This window comes from Sprattus sprattus, assembly GCF_963457725.1.
Source record: "Sprattus sprattus genome assembly, chromosome: 1".
Classification (NCBI taxonomy): Eukaryota; Metazoa; Chordata; class Actinopteri; order Clupeiformes; family Clupeidae; genus Sprattus; species Sprattus sprattus.
Window position 1 is genome coordinate 41,863,857 of NC_137920.1, and position 22,111 is coordinate 41,885,967.

Sequence of the window (22,111 nt, forward strand, 5' to 3'; positions counted from 1 at the left end):
GAGCACTAGAGGAGGGGTTCAGACCTGCACAGGGGTGGCCAGATTGATTAATAAAAAATGTCAGGTTCAATTTTGAATGGAAAGTCCAAGTTCCCCCCCAGGCGCCTCGCTGTCTCTCTCATGAAACCCAAATGTCATGAGGTTATTGACGATAGCCAGAGGCTCTGTAGGATGTGTTAACAAATCGCTGACGATTCCCTTCTGGTTGGCATAGACCAAATGAATATTTGAGAGGCAGCAGCCAGTTAAGTATGTTTTCTCTGTTTTGCCTCCAGTCATCCTCCAGCTCCAGCCAGGATGATGAGAAGTCTACCCTGGAGGAGGTGAGTGAGGGGGCCATCCCCATCGACCAGCCCCCCCTCACACTCTCCCCTGCCGAGGCACAGGACGCTGACCTGCCCTTCCCACACTCCCAGACGCTCAACAAGTCCAGCTCCTCGCCAGAGCTGCAGACCTTACCTGAGGCCTTCGCTAAGGCTGCCTCAGGGTCTGGGACTGGGGTAGGCGACGGCCCTAGGGTAGGACCTGGGACTGGGGTAGGCGACGGCCCTAGGGTAGGACCTGGGACTGGGGTAGGCGACGGGCCTAGAGTTCGCACCCCTGTGGAGGGGAAGGCCCATGGGGAGCGGGAGGCAGGCGGGAGTGAGGCGAGTGGGCAGGGCGACTCAGCAACAACAGTGGCAGGAGGAGCAGGAGGAGCAGGAGCAGGAGGAGTGAGTGGAGGAGTGAGTGGAGGTGCCAGCGTGTCCTCGTCCTCCTCGGCGCCTCGCATGCGGCTGGAGTTCCCTGCCCCGCCACAGCCAGGGCCCCTCTCTCCCAGTGGTCACCGGCCCCGGGGCCATACCATATCAGTGTCGGCCCCCTCCTCCCGCCGCGACAGGAAGATGGACAGAGACTCGTACCACAACCGGCCTAGACCCTCCACCTCTGAGAAGGCCAGCGGACTCAGCCCCAGGTGAGAGAGACACGCTCCAACTGATCTGTGATCTGTGTTTCTGTGGGATGGGATAGGTGAGAGAGACACGCTCCAACTGGTCAGGATAGAAGGCATAATCTAGCCTCATTATTAGATTGATCATCATTCCTGTGCTGTCAGCAAAGGCAGTTTTTCTCAAATTTAGGGCTGCAACAACGAATTGATTTCATCGACTGAAAAAAATTGTTGCCAACTAATTTAATAGTTGATTAGTTGTTTACGTCATGAAGTACGTTTTTGCACACATTAAATAGTTCATTAGACAAAGAAAAAAAAGTGTTTTCTAAGTATAGGCTATGGAGTAGCTAGAATACTTCATTTAAACATATAAATCTAGGAGCATTTTAGCAAACCCTGGATTTTGCTAAGAGGGTTTTCAGCAACAAAGTTTTGACATATTTTTCACATGCAGATGACCCCCTCCCCCCGCAACGGAATTTTGTCATATTTTAAACATGCAGATGTCATGCTGTAACTAGAGGAAGCGGCAAGGTGCTCAGTGTTGCCAGATTGGAAATGTCGAAGTATCGTTCCAAATGCTCAAATTAATCGTCTTTGGAGGATAATTATTGTGAATATGGAAAAACTGAGAGGGTGGTGGACCAATGACAGTTCCCTGTACAGTCAGAGTTTGCACAAGAAGGTGGAACGTAAGGGAGATACCCTTTCCAAAACTTGTAAGGGCGTAAAAACTAATTTGTGAAGGACCCAGAGAAACAAAAATATCCGACGAGGCAAAATCCCAGACGTTTTTCGATCCCTGCCCGGATTATTGCATCAAGTAATATATAAATGCATTTTATATAATGTGTTATGATTTGTGTATAACATCCATTGTATGAAAAACCATTTACATTTATATTTACATTTAGTCATTTAGCAGACGCTTTTGTCCAAAGCGACCTACAAGGGAGAGAACAGTCAAGCTAAGAGCAATAAAACCTGGTGTAACAATAAATACTTCAAGAAATAGAAAACGACATAGAAAGAAAAAGAAGTGCAGGACTGTCACTGCTTAAGTGCAAGTTAAGACAAGGTGCCAGTTAGGAAGGGAGGTGCTCTCTGAATAGTTGGGTCTTCAAGAGCTTCTTGAAGGTAGAGAGGGACGCACCTGCTCTGGTAGTGCTAGGTTAGTGCATACAAATTTGTATCTGTTCAACTAATCGTAAAAAAAAATAACAGACAGAATATTCAATTATCAAAATAATGGTTGGTGGCAGCCCTCCTCAGATGCCTCCTGGATGTCCGTGCCTGTATTCTACCTGCCGCAGTAGATGCGTCACGCTCAACAAGCACTAATTGAGCCAGTAGACTCTAATGTATTCCTGGTCGGTGACGCATTGAAAGACGTTCAGCCTGGAAGAGAACTGCTTCCCTCCTCCCCTCATTCAGTAGAGTGTGTACCCACTCTATCCCTCACTGAAGTGACTGATCTGGAATCTGATCTGGGAAGCAATAGCGGCCCGATCTGAGCTCATTCTTCTCCATTAACAGACACTGATGGGGCCCCATGGACCACAATGCATTCTGTTTGTGTTTATCACCTCCCTCATTTGGGTGGACGTCTCATATTCTTTCCTTTTCCCCCAAACAAAACAACTTGTTTTTTTCACTCTGTACTCCCAGAGGAATTGCAGAGAAATTACACTCATCCATCTTACCTCCTGTCTGCGTTAGTATAACAGCAGGGTGTGCAATGTTACCCAGAGCTGGGATAAGGTACCCCGGTATAAGGTGACTGGAACTCATGTGGCCCTGATTTGGCCCTGATGTGGCCCTGATGTGGCCCTGATGTGGCCCTGAGTCGGCCCTGAGTCGGCCCTGAGTCGGCCCTGAGTCGGCCCTGAGTCGGCCCTGAGTCGGCCCTGAGTCGGCCCTGAGTCGGCCCTGAGTCGGCCCTGAGTCGGCCCTGAGTCGGCCCTGAGTCGGCCCTGAGTCGGCCCTGATGTGGCCCTCAGTCAGCCCTGATGTGGCCCTGAGTCAGCGCCCAGATGCCCAGAGGGGGTGCAGAGAGTGTGTGGAGCGTCCTGACATGGCTTGGCTTCCTGCCAGGAGGCATGAAAAGAGCTGTACTTAATAACCACAGCTGACAGCTGACGGGGCTAACTGGGACACATTGCTCTGTCTGAAGGTGGCGGAGCTTGGGAGAAGTTTGGTGTGTGGCCTATTCTGAAAATCAAATGTGTTATCAGAAGAGTTGGTGTGTTTGGTTGAGGACTCGCATCACTGCTGTTCTATTTTGAGCTGCTGTTGTCAGGGTGAGGCTTGGCCACCGCTGTGTGCGTCTGTGCTGCGCTGCTGAATGCTCTCTTCTGGATGATCATTGTATTGGCAAATGGGAGCCGTTAGAGGAAGTGTTAGTCCCTGGAGTGAGGGGGCGGCGTGCTGACGGCTGTGCGGAGCAGGGTGAGGCAGAGAAGGGTCAGGAGAGGAGCTCGGCCTGCCGGAAAGATCCAGAATAACAGCAGGCTGCATTAGACCACATCAACTCTGAGAGCTACCAATGCTGTATGGGGCCCTATAACGGACCACTTATCGCTACAAGGCCATTTGCTCAGCTCGTTTTGTTCCTTTCAATCACTTTGCTCATTCATTCTCTCAACTAAAGGGAATTGGCACATTGTGTTTTTCTCCTCATCAGTGTTACTGATTAAAGGCCTCTATCTGGGCAGCCCGCTGCCTATTTAGTTTACCACTCTTTCTGTGTCTTTGAAGATAAGTCTGGGGACTCTTTGCCCAGTGCTTCGTTTGAGCTGATTTCAGTCTAATCTGGCTAAACGAAATCCAACTATTGATGTAGGACTTTTGTATTGCCGAAAGATCTGATGTTGCTGTGCCTTTCATTAGTTAAAGATTAATTTAATGAATGAGGCCTTAGGTTTATTTTTTTTACAATCAATGATTTCTTCTTCTTTGTCTTCATCTTCATCTTCGACTTCGTCTTCGTCTTCTTCTTCTTCTCTCCAGACCGCCCCTAGAACCTAGGCCTGGGCAGCAATAGCAAACACATCGTGATGGACACTTCCTTGAGAGCAATACAAAAATAGTTTGATAAAGTTTCGAAAAGTTTGTCTAGTTAAATGCAAATCCTTCAGAAAAGCACATCATGAATAGAAAAGGTTTGGTTGCATGAACAAACCCTGAGGGTGCTCCCTCCCTGACTCAGAAACTCCTTTATCAGCTCTACAACAACACAAGTGGAACAGGAGTAAGAAGATGAGAGCAGTTAGGAAGGAAACAAGGAAGAAATTGTCATTAAAACATCACAGCCCAGCTCGCCGCTAGGACATAGGGGTGTAACGGTTGCAACCGGGAACACAACAAACTTGTTTTATCCAGAGCTGAATAGAAACAGAGGAGTGCCAATCATAATTAAGGAATGGCAGTCTTCTCCACTAGAGGCCCAATGAGTGCTAGACCTGTGCACACCATTCCTAACTATGTGGAGCAATGAAGAGGAACGTTTAGAATTAAAGTAGAGAGTGTGTCTGCTTCTTGGATAAAGAAGAGAAGATTGTTCCAACAGGGTGGGCTTGATGGCAAATAGCTCTTCCTACAGTTGTTTTTGACACTCATGGAATTCTGAGAAGGCCTGCGTTGTGTGATGGAAGAGTGCAGGACTAGTTACTCCCTAAAGCATGTTTTGAGTCTTTAGGTTGATTCTACTTTTGACAGGGAGCTGGTGAAGAGAAGCGAGTACAGGAGACATATTTGTAGTTTTAGTTAGTGTGTGAGCGGCTGCAATTTGTAGTTTTAGTTAGTGTGTGAGTGGCTGCAGTTTGTTTTTTAGTTAGTGTGTGAGTGGCTGCAGTTTGTTTTTTAGTTAGTGTGTGAGCGGCTGCAGTTTGTTTTTCAGTTAGTGTGTGAGTGGCTGCAGTTTGTTTTTTAGTTAGTGTGTGAGCGGCTGCAGTTTGTTTTTTAGTTAGTGTGTGAGCCGCTGCAGTTTGTTTATTAGTTAGTGTGTGAGTGGCTGCAGTTTGTTTTTTAGTTAGTGTGTGAGTGGCTGCAGTTTGTTTATTAGTTAGTGTTTGAGCCGCTGCAGTTTGTATTTTAGTTAGTGTGTGAGCGACTGCAGTTTGCATCAGCCGGAGGTTCTTTAGGGAGCCATTATTGCATCCAGATAGTAAAGTATTGTGGTAGTCTAGTTGTTGATTTTCATGGGGGTTCAATACTTTGACAAGACACTGTATAAATCCCTGAAGATGCCGTCAGCGAGTTTGGCGAAAGGTTGTTGATATTTAAGCTCAACAGCAAATCAAATCACACCCCTGCCTTCTCTGCTCCTGAGGCAAAGTGCCAGTCAGAGCCATTATGTGCCAGTCAGAGCCATTATGTTTTCCATTTACAAAGCCAGGACTGTAGGCTTCAGACTGTTTATTTGTAGCATGCACACTAAACAGCTAGAGGATTATGGGAAAATATTTGCTGCATTTTACAAAACAGGTTCAAAACAGGTCTTTAGAAACCTTCAACCTTCAAAGAAGTTATTATTTTGAAATGAACAGTAATTACCTATATCTAGATCTATATGATCTTTTTATTTATGATCTATATTATCTTTATATTCCTCAGTCCTACTAGTGCCATATTGTAAAAAGTTGTGAAATTTGGCACACTTATAGGGGACAATCCCCTGATTATTTTCACCAAGTTTCATGTCTTTGTCTTGAGCACTCTAGCACCACCAATGGGTTCAATTTTGGGGTGCGTTTGACGTAACACTAGCTGTGAATGCATACAGCCATGCCCTTGACATAAAGACATCAGGTTTCTGTGGCAACTACGCCCTGCTGGGCTGCTTGGCCCCCTCATTGCTGCTCGTATTGGCATTATATAAATGTATTATAAATTAAATCCTTCCCCTCTCTCAGCTTTGAATGACGTTGGGTTTTGGTTAGAGATACAAGTTTCCAAACTTAATTGCTTTAAGGAGCCTGTGTGTGTTCAATCACCTGTTTTGTTTTCCCAATTTTGCTGCCCTTTAGCAACCATAAATTATAGTTAACAGAGTTTCAGCAGATAGTTTGTTTTCAGTTTGTGCATCTGTACATAGTCCACAGAGGAACATTTAAATAGAATGTAAACTATTTTGTTCCACAACACATAATACATAAATCTCTTTACTCTAAAGGGGGAATCCTATTTCAGGATATCTGAACCAGATTTTATCCGTTTTAAACTAAAGAGGAAAAATACTCTCCTCTCAGGAAGGCTGAAACTTGAGAATGGAAGGTGCCCTTCACCTGGTTATCTTGCGCTTTAAAGACGAGGGATAAATTCCCCGGAACAGAACAGTTCTTTTATTCAAATTGCAGTCTCCTTACGTCTTCGCTAATATCCGTAGTGTTCATTTCTTCATGAAGGGTCTAATTAACAATGGCTAATAATGCCAGTTGCAATCATAATGTGATTGAATTGTAGTAGCACACTCATTCACTTGCAATAATATCATCATTGCTCTGAAGTGTGACTAAACTACGAGAGTGCTTCATGAGATGGTAACCTGGTGTAGCCCATATTCTCTCCACAGATATAGGCTCAAAGAAATGATGCCTGATTATGATGTTTCCATATCTAAGTAGGAACACCTCAAGATCAGATGTTCTAGCATCTTACCTTTTATTGAAACTTCTGATAAGACTCTTGTTCCCCTCATGAGCACCCTGGGCCCCTCAGTGAGGGAACCGCCAGACAAAGTGGCAGGAGAAGAGAGAGAACCTCAAAGAGCACAAAAGCATTCCTTCACTGGATGTGTCCTCTATTCTCACTGCTCTGGGGATGTTCATTCCTTCACTGGATGTGTCCTCTATTCTCACTGCTCTGGGGATGTTCATTCCTTCACTGGATGTGTCCTCTATTCTCACTGCTCTGGGGATGTTCATTCCTTCACTGGATGTGTCCTCTATTCTCACTGCTCTGGGGATGTTCATTCCTTCACTGGATGTGTCCTCTATTCTCACTGCTCTGGGGATGTTCATTCCTTCACTGGATGTGTCCTCTGTTCTCACTGCTCTGGGGATGTTCATTCCTTCACTGGATGTGTCCTCTATTCTCACTGCTCTAGGGATGTTCATTCCTTCACTGGATGTGTCCTCTGTTCTCACAGCTCTGGGGATGTTCATTCCTTCACTGGATGTGTCCTCTCCTTCACTGCTCTGGGGATGTTCATTCCTTCACTGGATGTGTCCTCTGTTCTCACAGCTCTGGGGATGTTCATTCCTTCACTGGATGTGTCCTCTGTTCTCACTGCTCTGGGGATGTTCATTCCTTCACTGGATGTGTCCTCTGTTCTCACAGCTCTGGGGATGTGCATTCCTTCACTGGATGTCTCCTCTGTTCTCATAGCTCTGGGGATGTTCATTCCTTCACTGGATGTGTCCTCTCCTTCACTGCTCTGGGGATGTTCATTCCTTCACTGGATGTCTCCTCTGTTCTCACTGCTCTGGGGATGTTCATTCCTTCACTGGTTGTGTCCTCTGTTCTCACTGCTCTGGGGATGTTCGTTGATTTTGCTTCTCTGTTTCCTCTTCACAGTTTTGTCTTCCTGCAGCTTTACCATTCTCCCTTCTTTGGCAACGAGGCTAACAAGCCTCTCCTGCTTCCCAAATCTCAGGTATGTTTAGTCCCTGTATGTTTCTGTGTCAACATCCACCCATGTTTATGTACTCATCCACCCATGTTCACGTACTCATCCATGTTCACATACTCATCCGTGTTTACATACTCATCCACCCATGTTCACATACTCATTCATGTTCACACACTCATCCATGTTCACACACTCATCCATGTTCACATACTCATCCATGTTCACATACTCATCCACCCATGTTCACATACTCATCCATGTTCACATACTCATCCATGTTCACATACTCATCCACCCATGTTCACAAACTCATCCATGTTCACATACTCATCCATGTTTACATACTCATCCACCCATGTTTACATACTCATCCACCCTGGTTAACGTACTCATGTAACTACACAGCAGGGAAAGTAAACATCTCTAAGAGTGTAAATTAGCAGCTAGATTTTTATTACAGTGTGTAATAAAACCAGCAGTTATGCAACTGGACATCCTATATATGTTTTTTATTGTTACTTTACAAAACCTTTATGTCCCTATAGTCATTGATTATTTTAATTGGTCTTTGTCTTTAAAAATCCTTTACATGTACTGTCTTTTTCAACATGCACGCATCTTCCATGAACTCACCCTGTGTCTCCATGGTTACGCCAGAGCCCATTTCTGGTGTATATCTATGTTTACGGTCGTGTCTCTGTCTCTGGTCCCAGTTGATTGACAGGGCGGTGAAGGTGCTGGATCAGATGCCACCCTATGACACTCATAAGATCGGTGTGGTGTTCGTGGGAGCAGGCCAGGTGTGGAACTATGTCACATAAATTATACCTGATCTGTCATTTACACCTGTTTGTAAACACCTCATATAGTATATATATAAATATATATATATATATATACATCCTTAAAAAAAGCTACTCTCCTCCACTGAATTTTTCAAATCCACTTGTAGGGGTGGGGATCCTTGGTATTCCATTTATTTATACTAATGTAGCTAGGGACTTTAAGACCCTGCTTATTGTTAAAATTATATTTATTGTACGAATTGTATTAGTAATGATGTTCAGGCAGCAATTGACACTACATATTGTGATTGTTATTTGACAAAGTTTGGTACAATTATTGTACATACATACAGTATGTATGTAAGTTTGACTGATGGCTGTCTTAAGTGAGATTGAAATGCTGAGATTAAACTTTACTTGAGACCAGTCCTGATCCTTCTCTAGGAAACAGGCCCAAATAATACTGACAGCAGCATGTCTTCAGTCAGACCTTATGCTAAAAAGCCCAGTTGAACTGAAGCAGCTCTTCTGTGACGAACAGTGCATTTGACAAGTCCTCTGCTTCTCAACCCCGTTGTGGTGCCTCTGCAGGTGAATAACGAGGTGGCCATCCTGTCCAATGAGTACGGCTCCAACCGCTACGCTCACTTCCTGACAGGCCTGGGCAAACTCATCCATCTCAAAGACTGTGACCCTGATCAGATCTTTCTGGGGGGCCTGGACCAGTATGGGGATGACGGGGAGTTTACTTACTGTTGGCATGACGACATCATGCAGGGTAAGGGAGGAGGGTTGCATTGAGGGTATGTGTGTGTGTTTGTGTTTGTGTGTCCTAACCACCAGTTCTCCTTTTTCTCAATCTTGCTTCTCTTCAGCAAACATTCAGTTCTCTTTTCTGTACAAACATTTGTAATCACGCTAGATCACCGACTGATAGCGACTGATGTCTTCTGTGTTTGAATGATCTATCTATTTATCTATATAATTACCATATAGCTGTCATGATGATGTCAGAGTTTATCCTTTGTATCGCTACATCAGAGATCAGTGTGTAATATGAAGCAAGGTCGCACTGGTGGGCTGGGTTGTGTTCATGACTCATAGTCTGGTTCACCTTCCCTGCAGCCATTTTCCACATCGCCACACTCATGCCCAACAGGGAGTCGGATAAAGGCTGCTGCAACAAGAAGAGACACATTGGGAATGATTTCGTGGTTGTGGTCTACAACGATTCCTCGGAGGAGTACAAGTTGGGCACCATCAAGGTACGAGATGCATTCACACAAATACCTACAATCCCGTGCACGCATACACACCCAGGACTAAATGGAATGATCTGGTTTTGCTCCACAGGGCCAGTTTAACTTTGTAGAGGTCGTCATCAAGCCCCTGGACTACGACAGCAACTTGGTCACGCTGCAGTGTCGCAAAGGTGAGCGTGAGAACAAGAATGAGACCTGAGAGCTGAGAAATCATGAGAAATAAGCTCATACGGAAGTGAGAAGGGAGGGGGGAAGTGATTTGATATTGATTTACCCTAGAAATGCTGCTGCTGAAATGCCATGAAGAATTAAGAGCGAATGATTCTGCTGTGCTGATGTGTTTGGATGCTCCTTTTACTTGTATTTGTGTAAAGCCGGTTGAACTGCCTCTGTGTATGAAATGTGCTATGAACTAGAACTTTCTCCTCATCTCTCATCTGTGGTTTATGCTCCGTCAGATCTGGAGGGCTTGGTGGACACCAGTCTGGCCAAAATCGTATCAGACCGGAATCTTCCGCTGCTCGTGCGGCAAATGGCCTTACATGCTAACGTGAGTCATTTCTCTAATACCCAGGTTCTCATGAATGTCTCTTATTACGGTTTTCATGTCTCCAATATCAATAGATGGAAGTATGCATGTATTTCTGGACAAATCTTTAAAGAATATTAGTGGGCTTTCTGAAGGTGACCTTCTGTTTGAGATGCAAACACAAACACATCACCACTGGATATGAGAGTAATTAGAGCCAGAGAGATGACTGCGACGCCTCCGTGTCATCCCACCCTTAGTGATAAATATGCATGCAGTGTGTCATAACTCATCTGCGCCACGGATGCTGAGTCACTCCCCCTGCTTCCTGAGAGACAGAGCGACGCTCCCCAGCTCACATGAGACTGGAGCTCAGCCTGTTTACAGCCGAGTCAGTGGAGGCCGGGAGAACTGAAAGTTCTGAAAAGAGACTGAAAGTTTGGCGCCGCTGATTAGAACAAAATGATGAATATTAATATTGGACTGGGGAAAGATGGCTCGCTCCAGACAACACCAGGGGAGCTGTTTCTTGCGGTGCTCGTCTCATGAGACGTCTCTTTTGAAGGGGAGCAAAGTGCACTTGAAGGAGAGCTGAGAGCAGGGGGTTTTGAGTGATACTGCCTGTTTGCTTTCCCCCCCTCCCATTTGGGCTGCTTTCAGATGGCATCGTTAGTGCACCAGTACAGAGCCAACCCCTCAGACGCCTACGCCTCCAAGTGGCTGGCCAGGCTACGGCACATCAAACGGATCCGCACTCGGGTAGGCCTTCAATCATAGTCTTTTAATACTGCACAGACTTCTGTGAACCTTCTTTGTCCTCTCCTCACCTCACCTGTCTTTCCCCCTCTGCCTGTGCACCTCTCAACATCACACACAAGACACACACCATACTAGAATGAAGTCATTACAGCACCACCAGTGCATTGGGCGTGGCTCATTTGCTGTTCGTTAGTAATCTCCTCTCCTCTCCTCTCCTCTCCTCTCCTCTCCTCTCCTCTCCTCTCTTCTCTTCTCTTCTCTTCTCTTTTCTTCTCCTCCCCTCTCTGCCCCTCTTATCTCCTCTTCTCTCCTCTCTGCCCCTCTCCTTCTCTTCTCTTCTCTTCTCCTCTCCTCTCCTCTCCTCCACTCTCCTCTCCACTCTCCTGTCCCCTATTCTCCTCTCCTCTCCTTTTCTCTTCTCTCCCTTCCTCTCTGCCCCTCTCCTTCTTCTCCCCTCCCCTTCTCTTCTCTTCTCTTCTCTTCTATTCTCTCCTCTCCTCTTCTCCCCTCCACTCTCCTCTCCCCCCTTCTCCTACCCTCTCCTCTCTGTCCCTCTCCTCTTCTCTTCTCTCCCTTCCTCTCTGCCCCTCTCCTCCTTCTCTCCTCCCCTCCCCTTCTCTTCTCTTTTCTTTTCTTCTCCTCTCCTCTCTGCCCCTCTTATCTCCTCTTCTCCCCTCTCTGCCCCTCTTATCTCCTCTTCTCCCCTCTCTGCCCCTCTCCTTCTTCTCTCCTCTCCTCTCTGCCCCTCTCCTTCTCTTCTCTTCTCCCCTCTCCTCTCCTCTCCTCTCCTCCACTCTCCTCTCCTCCCCTCCACTCTCCTCTCCCCTCTTCACCTCTCCTCTCTGCCCCTCTCCTCTTCTCTTCTCTCCCTTCCTCTCTGCCCCTCTCCTCCTCCTCTTCTCTTCTCTTCTCCTCTCCTCCACTCTCCTCTCCTCCCCTCCACTCTCCTCTTCTCCTCTCCTCTCCCCACCCCTCCTCTCCTCTCTGCCCCTCTCCTTATTCTCTCCTCCCCTCCCCTTCTCTTCTCTTCACTTCTCTTATCCTCTCCTCTTCTCTCCTCTCCTCTCCTCTCCCCACCCCTCCTCTCCTCTCTGCTCCTCTTCTCTCCTCTCGGCCCCTCTCCTTCTTCTCTCCTCCCCTCCCCTTCTCTTCTCCTCTCCTCTCCCCACCCCTCCCCTCTCCTCTCCTCTCTGCACCCTTCCTCTCCTCTGCCCCTCTTCTCTTCTCTCCTCTCTGCCCCTCTACTTCTTCTCTCCTCCCCTCCCCTTCTCTTCTCTCTCCTCTGCCCCTCTTCTCTTCTCTCTTCTCCTCCCTGCCCCTCTCCTTCTTCTCTCCTCCCCTCTCCTCTCCCCACCCCTCCTCTCCTCCCCTCCCCTCCCCTCTCCCCTCCCCTCTCCCCTCCCCTCCCCTCTCCCCTCCCCTCCCCTCTCCTCTCCCCTCCCCTCTCCTCTCCCCTCTTCTCTCCTCTCCCCTCCCCTCTCCTCTCCCCTCTTCTCTCCTCTCCTCTCCAGGCCCAGGAGGAGATCCAGTCTCGGCCCACTCCAGGGATCTCCCTGACCCAGAGCCACGCCTCTATGATGAAGAACGTCCACCAGCAGGGGGGCTCTGGCCAATCAGACTCAGGCCAGCGGAAGAGACTGGTGTCCACCGTGGATGACTTCACAGATTTTGTGTGAGCATTTATGAGGTCATCTAAATAAGGACCCTCCTCCCCCCCACCCCACCCCCAAAACAGAAATCCTCAAAATTTGAGATAAAGCCTGTTTTTTTTCAGACAGAAATTCTAATCCTGCTTCTGCAGCTCTTTATATCATGCACACATAACTGTCACACCCACATCATTACTGCCTATGAGTTGATAATCTATATATCAGAGTTGGTGATCTTTCTGCCCTCTTTCAGACATTATCGTCTCTTTCACAATCTCCATAATAATTTTCTCACTCCCTCATGTGGACACACACACACACACACACACACACACACTCCTCTCAGCCATGCTATGCTCAGCTGATGACAGCCTCTTTGCCAAACCGTGTGTGTGTAAAAGGGAGATCATATTGCTGGCTCAGAAGTTGCACAGAAGAAGGGTCAAGGCGACATATGCTAGAAGTCTCCAAAATCACAAATATATTTGTCAATTCTTGCCAAACACTAACCCCCCCCCACCAGCCATGCAGTGAGGAGAGGGATGGCACGTGCTTGTGTGTGTGTGTGTTTGTGTGTTTTGTGTGACTGTCTGTGCGCGTTTATTTCAAGTTCCTTTATTAAGCAAGAGAAAACCAAGATGGCCTTAGGAGAGTAATAATAGAAACACTAAAATGGGAGTGTGGGCTGTATGGCTGTGTTTGCATTTGTGTGCTTCAAATAAAACATTTATCAAACAAAGAAATGCCTGAGTACGTCTGGTTTATGCGTCTCAAATCTCAAATCCACTGTACATCACACATACATCACATGCATGTGTACGTATGGTTTATGTGTCTTAAATACACTGTACATTATACATTCATATAATGCCTGAGTACGTATGGTTTATGTGCCTCAAATCCACTGTATTACTTTTTGATCTTCACTGCTCCATCTCTATAACGTGTTGACTTGATTTGGAACGTCTCTAATATCTCAACGCTAATCGCTTCCACTCCAATCTCGACCCTCCTCCACGAAGAGAAGAGAATATAGCAATAGCACTCCAACATGCCAAATTTGTAGTCATGGTGTGTAGAATTTCAGTTGATCCCAGTATTTATGTACGTAATGCAACAAGTTGAAAATAAAAATGCTATCTTGTGGTCATGGCAGGAACTGTTCCTAATGAACCCCCGCTGAGGAAATAAAGGGCTTCTGACCAATCACCTGCCTGTCCAAGAACCAGCACATTTTATTCTCGGAGTGCACTATGTGCACATAAAGCAGAACTGCAGCTTATTGTCTGTTTGTTATTCTCTGTAACAGTCATCACCGCCATGTGAATACATATCTGACTGTGCTTGACCCACTACAGTAATATAACGATCACTCAGGCATTCACCACACTCCTTAACGGGCATGTGGACAAAAACACGTCTTAGCTGTCAAATGTCTTTATTTGACTTTGTCAAGTGCAAAAGCAGTGGACAAGAAGTGCTACAGACGTAAATAAACCGATACCATACAAAACAGAACAACATCATGCCTTATCATACAGAACATACAAACCACACATGAAGGATGGAATAAGGACACCTTGTTTACAAACACAATGCTTTTAAACACATGGAACAAACATGAAAACAAAACAAACACACAGGTGGGCTTTGGCACTTGAAAGGTAAGTCATTTACTCCTGCTGTCATTTCGTTTCTTCTTTTCTGTTTGTAACATCGACATGTTTCATTAATCCTCCACATCTCGGTACCTCTTACTGCAACAAGCACATAGTCCATCTCTAAGCTGCTAACAACCCTTAGCCCAGGCTAACCTGGGATGTGAATTTCGATCTAAAACTTGTTTGTGTGAAAGAATGCCCTCTTGGTCAGTGCTGAGTATATGGGAACAGACATCATAAACCATAATCAACAAACTCTTAATAATATATACATCACGTCACACCGATATGTACATACACACAATGACTTAAGACAATGGTAAGAAGGCTCACTTGTGTAAATGTTGTAATAGTGACTTATTGTGAACTTATTTTTATTGACTGGATTTGTAACGTGAATTTAAACATTTGGAACACTACCTGGGTCGACACAGAACCCATCCAACACTTCATTTGATATCAGCCACAGACAGAAATATGAACAAAAATAAATCAGATTAAAACAAAAAGTTTGGAAAAAGTATGTATGTCCCTGAGATACTGTAAGGTAAACATTGTGGTTGTTTGGGGGAAGCTGATATTCCAGGAAACCGATCAGGGAAATATCAAAACAACATGGAGAAAAAATAAAAAAATAAAATAGAATCCTCATTCTTACAAACTCATGGCAACAGTTGTATATCCTGATGCAACTCTTGTAAAATACACTTCTAAATAAATGTAGCTGTTTCTTCGGAGGGGGAGAAATAGACAAGACATACATGTTAAATATGGTCTACAATAACAGCTTGACATGGAAATAAAGTGCTAAGAACAAAAGTAAATGACCATTTTAATTTAAAATAAATCAATGCATACACGATTAGCAAGCTTTGGCAAATCTACTTGTAGAGTAACGTGAGTGAAGGCATCTCTTACGGAATTCGTACCAAGCTTATTATGTTTCAACACGCTCTCATCCTCACAAAAACACTTAACATATGTACATCAATACAAAGTGCTTCCTTAATTTACATTAGACCGCTTCTTAAGGCGACAACAATAAAAAAAATGAAAACAACTCCAAAAGAAACATAATAGTTATAACCTACCAATACACAGAACTAATGGGAGTTATGTACCCACCCTTGTTTCCTACTGTATAAAGGAAAGAGGATAGTGATCTTTTCTTATTCCTTTTTAGTTTACCTCTTTGTTCTGTCTATTCTAGCTTTGCCTCTCCTTCATTTATGTCTCTCTGTATTTGTCTTTCTTTTTCTACCTTTCTTTTCTACCTTTCTCCTCTACCTTTCTCCTACGCTCCAAACATACTCTCTTGGCCCATGCTCTCTCCATCCTCCTGTCTGTTCACGTCTCTGTATTGCAGTCTAGGTTGATCAGGTTTAACGCCCCTATCTTGGACACAGATGGGGAGGAAAGGGTTTGGAGTCCTGAGGAATGCCATTTCATCAGCACCCTGATAACCTGTTAAGGTGTGTGTATATGTGTGTGTGTGTGTGTGTGTGTGTGTGTGTGTGTGTGAATATACTTGAGTGTGTATAATGTGTGTAACTGTACAAAATCTAGTGTATCTAAACCAGGTTTTTTAAGCAGTATATGCATACATGTGCCAAGCAAGCATTGATTTGTGTGCATGTTCAAATAGTTATGTGGCACTATACATGTGAGTGGTACGTGAAAGTGTTTTCATATAACGTGTGTGAGCAGACCATCTTATAAGGTCAAGCACATTACCTGTGACCTTGAAAATAGCTTCCTTTTTAAACAGAACAGACAATATTAGTAAAAAAAAATTAAAGAACACCAAACGTCTTTGTAGTCGTGGCAAGCCATTGTACAACAATCTTAATCTCTCCCTCTCCACAACTGCAGTCTGCTGAGTTCCTCTCTCTTCAGTGTGAGCACGAGCTGTGCTGTTGTCAGGGGTCACTCAGGGGTCACCCCCGCTGACCACCAGGGCCAGGGGAATGGGAGGCTGGACGGCGAAGGACTGGGAGGGGTAAACAAATGAGTAAACGAACAAACAATGGCGTCCTGCACCTCGTTGTTCTGCCAGCTTTGAACCAACTGAGTCCTTAGGAATGGTTCTTTATGAGGTCCATGGTTCCACATTTGGTATCCTCTTCTCTTTCACAACGTACCCTCTTAGTGATCCAGCTAATGACAACTATCACCATTAAAATGATTACTGTTCTATTTCTCTACCTTAAGATGCACCACAGACAAAACCTGCTGTCAATGATGTCATCTCACTGACCTGCTCATCCACTGCAATAGTCCCTGCTTCACGCTTTTTCAATGAATAAACAAACAAAACAAAAAAACTTTTCTCTCTCTCTCTCTCTCTCTGTGTTCTGTGACCCCCCAGGAGAGCTCAGGGTTTGGAGTGTCCTGACATGGGCCTGTCGGGGTTGGGGTGAACCTTGTTCTTGAGCGGTGGAGGCTTGTGCTTCCTCTTACGGATGGGAACGATGGTCGTGTGTGCCGGGTGCCTGAACAGGCTGGAGGGCGTGCGCCCTTCCCTGTCACTCGATGTGTCCCAGTCCAGCGCTCTGGGGACGGGCGGTGGGGTGGCGCCGGGCCGGGGCGCAGGTGTGCCAGGCACCGGGGAGGAGGCAGCGGCCGGAGCCGGGATGGAATCAGGACTGGACCTGGGAGCGTGGCTGATCACAGGACTCCCAGAGGCCTGATGGGAGCCGGCCTGTAGCCCCAGGGGCTTCTGTGTGTTCCCCTTGTGTGGACTCTTACGAGGCTGTTGCCTCATGGGTCCTGCGGAGTCCTCTGCCCTACTGCTGGTCCGCGACGGCGTCCCCCGTTTGCCCTGGCTGCTCTTGCATGCCCTGCTCCTGCTCCTACTCCTGCTCCTCCTCTGCAGCCGCTCCAGACGGCACTCGGTGCGGTACACCTCCTCCGTCGCCATGGTGACGCGGTCCAGCTGCAGGAGCAGCGCCTCAAAGGTGGGTAAAAGCCTCCGCAGCGTGGCCTCCATTTCTGCTCTCTCCTTCCAGCTGTGTCCGCCCACCACCGCCCCCAGTGCCCCCAGCACCACGCTCTGGCCGGGGGCCTCCACCAGGCTGCACGGGCTCCAGGACATGGGCCGCCACGAGGCCTCGGAGCTCCCGTCCACGCTGTCAGGACTGGGGGGCCCCTCGGGGGTGTCGATGGGGGGCAGACACAGAGACTTGCAGTCGCTGGTGGACGAGGAGCGGGAGGGCGGCAGCTCCATGCCCTCGAAACGCACCTTATGGCGGAACTGAGGGGTGACACAGAGCAGATATTAAGATGTTTATGCCAAAATAAAAGTCATCATGCAACCACTTAAATTATCTGAATAACTAATTCAATATTGTTAGAAACCAGCAAAAGACTGGTAAGAAAAAGACTACTGCTACAATGACAGAGCCACAGATCTCCATCAGGAGACACCTATCCTCTCCAAACATCACTCACCTCTTTGGTTCGGCTCAGGCCCATCCAGATCTTGAGGCGTCTGAGGAAGAGCTCCACCATCTCGTAGTCCTGCAGGTCCACTACAGGCCGGTACAGCTCCTCTCGAGCACACCTGTAGTTGCGCAGCAGTGCGGAGGTGACCAGCCAGAGCAGAACCAGCTTCAGCACCGCGAAGCTGCTGTGGAACACCACGCTCCAGCCATAGCTCGCCGACGGGCTCAGGGGGTACCACGACACCAGAGCCCGTCCGCCACTGCCCAGTAACGCCAGGAACACCGAGCCAACACTGCCATAGCCTCTCAGAACCGAGTGGAACAGCTGCAAAGGATACACAACATAAGGCACGATGATCAGACTATATGACAGCAAATAAACAGGATGAATGATGAGTTGGTTGTTTAAGGTTAACTGTGATTAATTATTTCTACCGATGCCATATTTGGAGAGGGAGAGACATGAAAGGCAAAACAGAGGCGGGTATTTATGAGCTCCATTGATGTGTCAGTAACTACAGCATGTTTGTTTGTGATGGAGCCTATTCACACAATAAATACACGGAGAGCAGAGAGGATATGTAAAGACCATTCTAAAAAGTATCAAATGCACACAGAATCATGTCCTCAGGAGAGAATGAAAGACTTTTTGCACAAAGGCATGAAAGGGTTTTTTATTTGTTTTTGTTTCTATTAGCAGGATATAAGTAAAGGTCCCACAACAGAAATCACGTAACCGAGGCAATCAGTTCAGAAGTGTCTGAAAGATAGCTATTGGAGTAAAGATGTTAACTCACCAGGTGTCCAGTGTAGGAGTAGATGAGATGATAGCTATCGGAGTAAAGATGTTAACTCACAAGGTGTCCGGTGTAGGAGTAGGGGTTAGGGCTGAACGATTTGGGAAAATAATCTAATTGCGATTTTTCCCCAAAATATTGCGATTGCGATTCGATATGCGATTTTTTAAAATGTTATCCTCTTTTTTTCTCCAACAAAACGTACTGAATGATTTAAATATGACACAATATTAGATACATGTAGTGTGAAATATTCTTTCCCACATTTTACATTTGTATTTAACTGCTCATTACAGAAACAAATCGGTGGCTTTGCCACTGTGCATTTAAGTTATTAAAACAAAGGCAAGTATAAACACAAGGCATGCACTTTTTAAATTGGCCTTATGCAGTAATTGTACTTCAGGGTTAGGGTTAGGATAAGCAGTTTTACCTTAAAATAACAGCTTTGAAAATTGGGGCGCTACAATGACTTTTAATATGGAGAATCGCCTCTGTGCCATTGCCATACCAGGGTCCGTAGGCAAATGACTGCGTTATGTAGGTGTGCCTGAAGCCGCCTGGTTTTTACTGTCTGCCGAACTAGTAAGTAACTTATTTGCCGTCTTGTGTTGCACTTGCTTGATGTTTGACTGTGTTAGGACAGTTGTTGACTAACTAGTTGGTGATAGTGTCAAAGAAAGCATATTTCAAGAGATTTCGCTAGTTTGAGCCACTAGCATCTCGTTAGTGATAAGCAAGTGATCCGTTATGCTGCTTTAATCACTGTGTGCAAAATGTTCCATCTTAAAAAAAAAAAAAAAAAACTTTTTTTTTTGTTTTTAATCGCGGTTTTTATTTAAGTTGCAGTTTGAAAATCGCGTCTCATCATATTGCGATTAAACCGCAAAAGCAATTAATCGTTCAGCCCTAGTAGGGGTGTGTGTGTGTGTGGTGTGTGTGTAGTGTGTGTGGTGTGTGTGCTCTCACCAGGTGTCCAGTGTAGGAGTAGGCCAGCAGCAGGATGAGCAGAGCCACGGAGGCAGCCAGGAGCTCATGCAGCGAGCGCCGCAACGCCCTGCCAAACACCGCCCACTCCCTGAGGAACCGCAGCTGATGAGAGGCCTGGGTGGAGAGAGACGGAGAGACAGGGGGAGGGGTCACAGGGTCACAGGGAACAAGAGAAAAGACCGTGATTAGGCTGATACATCTTGGAGAAATAAACAGGGATAAAGGTTGAAGTCACATTGAGAGCTGAGCACACATCTCTCATCCTGCGGGCCTGTGTGCTACGTGCTACGCGCTACGTGCTATGACTACATGTGAACATAATTGCTTTGAGAGCACCTTGGGCACTGTTTAATGGGGACTAATGTGCACATCGACGCACAAAATAAATTCGGCATGTCAGTTTAGGCAGATTTTCAGAGAACCCATTGAACACACTTAAAGATGACAAATAATGTCTAACATAACCGACCAAGGTCCTGTTTACAGCCATCAACAGCAATAACAACAACAGAGAGTGCTTCTGCCAAGAATAGATAGATAGATAAATAAATACTTTATTAATCCCGTGGGGAAATGCTGGTATCTAGAAGGTATATATCGAGGTATAAGAATGTATACAGTGGACTTTGCAAATGCACAATCAAAGTCAAGGTGAAGGTCAAGGTCAATGTTAATCTCCATCCCCGAGGGGCAATTGGTTGCCCAGCCAGCAGTTAGACAACCCCTAACAACTGTCAACACACCCCACTCCTCACAACCAATTTACACAGATAGAAAGGCCAATAGCAGCAGGGACACATTCTTTTTTAAATCTACTGGTCCTGCAACTTAGCAGAATGTATCTGCGCCAGGCTTACTCTGATATTGAGATAGTCATTTCGCAACTTGGGACATGTTTGCCACTCGTAAATATCTAACCTGTGTCTTTACAGGTAGATTTTGAAATCTTACGCGAGCTTCGAACCTGTGCTCTTCAGGTTAATGGTACTGTGTACCTAATGGTGCTGTGTCTAACCGCTTAGCCACCTTGCTGGTAAGGATTTACGCTCGTCGGTGCGACCAAGTCACTGGTTTATCATTCCTCCCTCCTCTGGGGTATTTCTCTTCTGTTACTGGAGCCTGGGAATTGGGAATTGTTTAGTGGACTTATGTGAAGTTTTAATTATGTTCACTTAAAGGCGCCCGAGGCAACATCAGAAACTTTAGACTCGAATATTAAACGTTCAATGTCTAGTCTTTTTTACACGTAGTAAGTTTCAATAACACCATACCATTACATATCGACATTCAAGGAGCAAAGATGAGACATCGTTGTGCGGTGAGAACTGATTAAAAAATCGCCTGCCTTCTGTTTTCCACAGTAGATCGCAGGTTATGCTAGAAATGGCTTAGCAGGGATGGGATGGGGAAAGATAACACCATTCCATCCAGACGCAAATTTAGCTAATCGGAATATGTAAGTGGTTTCCAGATATATAGTTGATCTGACTTATTTGACGAAGCAGTGAGTTAGTTGTCTTTCAATATCTCTTGTCGAATTATCTCACATGTTTATGGTGGTATGTGTTTAAAAGTTTTAACTTAGGCTATGTGTAATGTTCCTAACTTATATATTATTATTTCACCTTAATGTTCTTGAGATTCGTTTCTGGCATGTAATTATACAGAGTCAGGCTTACTCTGATAACAGTCATTAAGAGTCGTTAACAGTCGTTAAGCAACTTGGACCATGGTTGCCATTAGTGGGGATCGAATCTGTGACTTTCAGGTTTTTGAAATCAGTGAAGCAGTGACGTGGTGCCTCCCCTGGCGGGGGGGTTTCAATCCAGGTCAATTAAATTAACATAACAAAACCTAGGCCTGGCCAAGGGGAAGGGGCTTTCACACCAATGTGGGCTTCTACGGCAATACACAGGGTCGAAGACTGTCGTAAATCCCACATTCATGCAGTGTCACTGAGTACGGGGTCACTGGGGTCAGACGCAACCTGAACCTAACCCTTACCCAGCAAATAAAAGAGAAGGTTAAAACAGACTCAATGAAATGAGAATCAAATATTATCATAAAAGTGTTTTTAACGTCCAACTCCACTACTCTCTCCTTCACGCTGAGGAGAATTACCATGTGGTGAATACTCATCAGCCTGTGTCGAGACGCTAGAGAGGAAATCACCTGGAAAGGACAGTAATGGCTAGCAACTACAGAAAACTGCTGTAAAATGGGGAGGAATGAGAAAATTCAACAGTGAGAGGAGATGAAAATTCATTTGAAAACAGGAGCTATTGGTTACTGATGAGTGAAAACAGGAGCTATTGGTTACTGATGATCAGAGTGAAAACAGGAGCTATTGGTTACTGATGATCAGAGAAAACAGGAGCTATTGGTTACTGATGATCAGAGTGAAAACAGGAGCTATTGGTTACTGATGATCAGAGTAGACAGGAGCTATTGGTTACTGATGAGTGAAAACAGGAGCTATTGGTTACTGATGATCAGAGTAGACAGGAGCTATTGGTTACTGATGATCAGAGAAAACAGGAGCTATTGGTTACTGATGATCAGAGTGAAAACAGGAGCTATTGGTTACTGATGATCAGAGTGAAACAGGAGCTATTGGTTACTGATGATCAGTGAAAACAGGAGCTATTGGTTACTGATGATCAGAGTAGAC

At 45.7% G+C, this 22,111-nt stretch overlaps 2 protein-coding genes across 4 annotated transcripts in view; one reads left to right on the forward strand and one right to left on the reverse strand.

The window, feature by feature from the left end:
* tsc2 (TSC complex subunit 2) overlaps window positions 1-13,268 on the forward strand; it is a 41,173-nt gene extending 27,905 nt beyond the window's left edge. For all 3 annotated transcript variants that reach the window (XM_080849187.1, XM_080849188.1, XM_080849189.1), the window contains 9 exons: window positions 276-955; window positions 7,511-7,589; window positions 8,279-8,365; window positions 8,942-9,128; window positions 9,476-9,615; window positions 9,704-9,782; window positions 10,071-10,162; window positions 10,802-10,900; window positions 12,412-13,268. In XM_080849187.1, the coding sequence (XP_080705313.1) occupies window positions 276-955; window positions 7,511-7,589; window positions 8,279-8,365; window positions 8,942-9,128; window positions 9,476-9,615; window positions 9,704-9,782; window positions 10,071-10,162; window positions 10,802-10,900; window positions 12,412-12,576 (1,608 nt within the window). In that variant the 3' untranslated portion in view covers window positions 12,577-13,268. The remainder of the gene's footprint in view (window positions 1-275; window positions 956-7,510; window positions 7,590-8,278; window positions 8,366-8,941; window positions 9,129-9,475; window positions 9,616-9,703; window positions 9,783-10,070; window positions 10,163-10,801; window positions 10,901-12,411) is intronic.
* A 3,204-nt stretch (window positions 13,269-16,472) lies between these two features.
* Window positions 16,473-22,111, reverse strand: part of pkd1a (polycystic kidney disease 1a) — a gene marked incomplete at its 5' end in the record, with an annotated part of 77,806 nt that continues 72,167 nt past the window's right edge. The window contains 3 exons of the mRNA XM_080844363.1: window positions 16,473-17,463; window positions 17,661-17,978; window positions 19,420-19,554. Coding sequence (XP_080700489.1) covers window positions 16,585-17,463; window positions 17,661-17,978; window positions 19,420-19,554 — 1,332 coding nt within the window. The 3' untranslated portion in view covers window positions 16,473-16,584. The remainder of the gene's footprint in view (window positions 17,464-17,660; window positions 17,979-19,419; window positions 19,555-22,111) is intronic.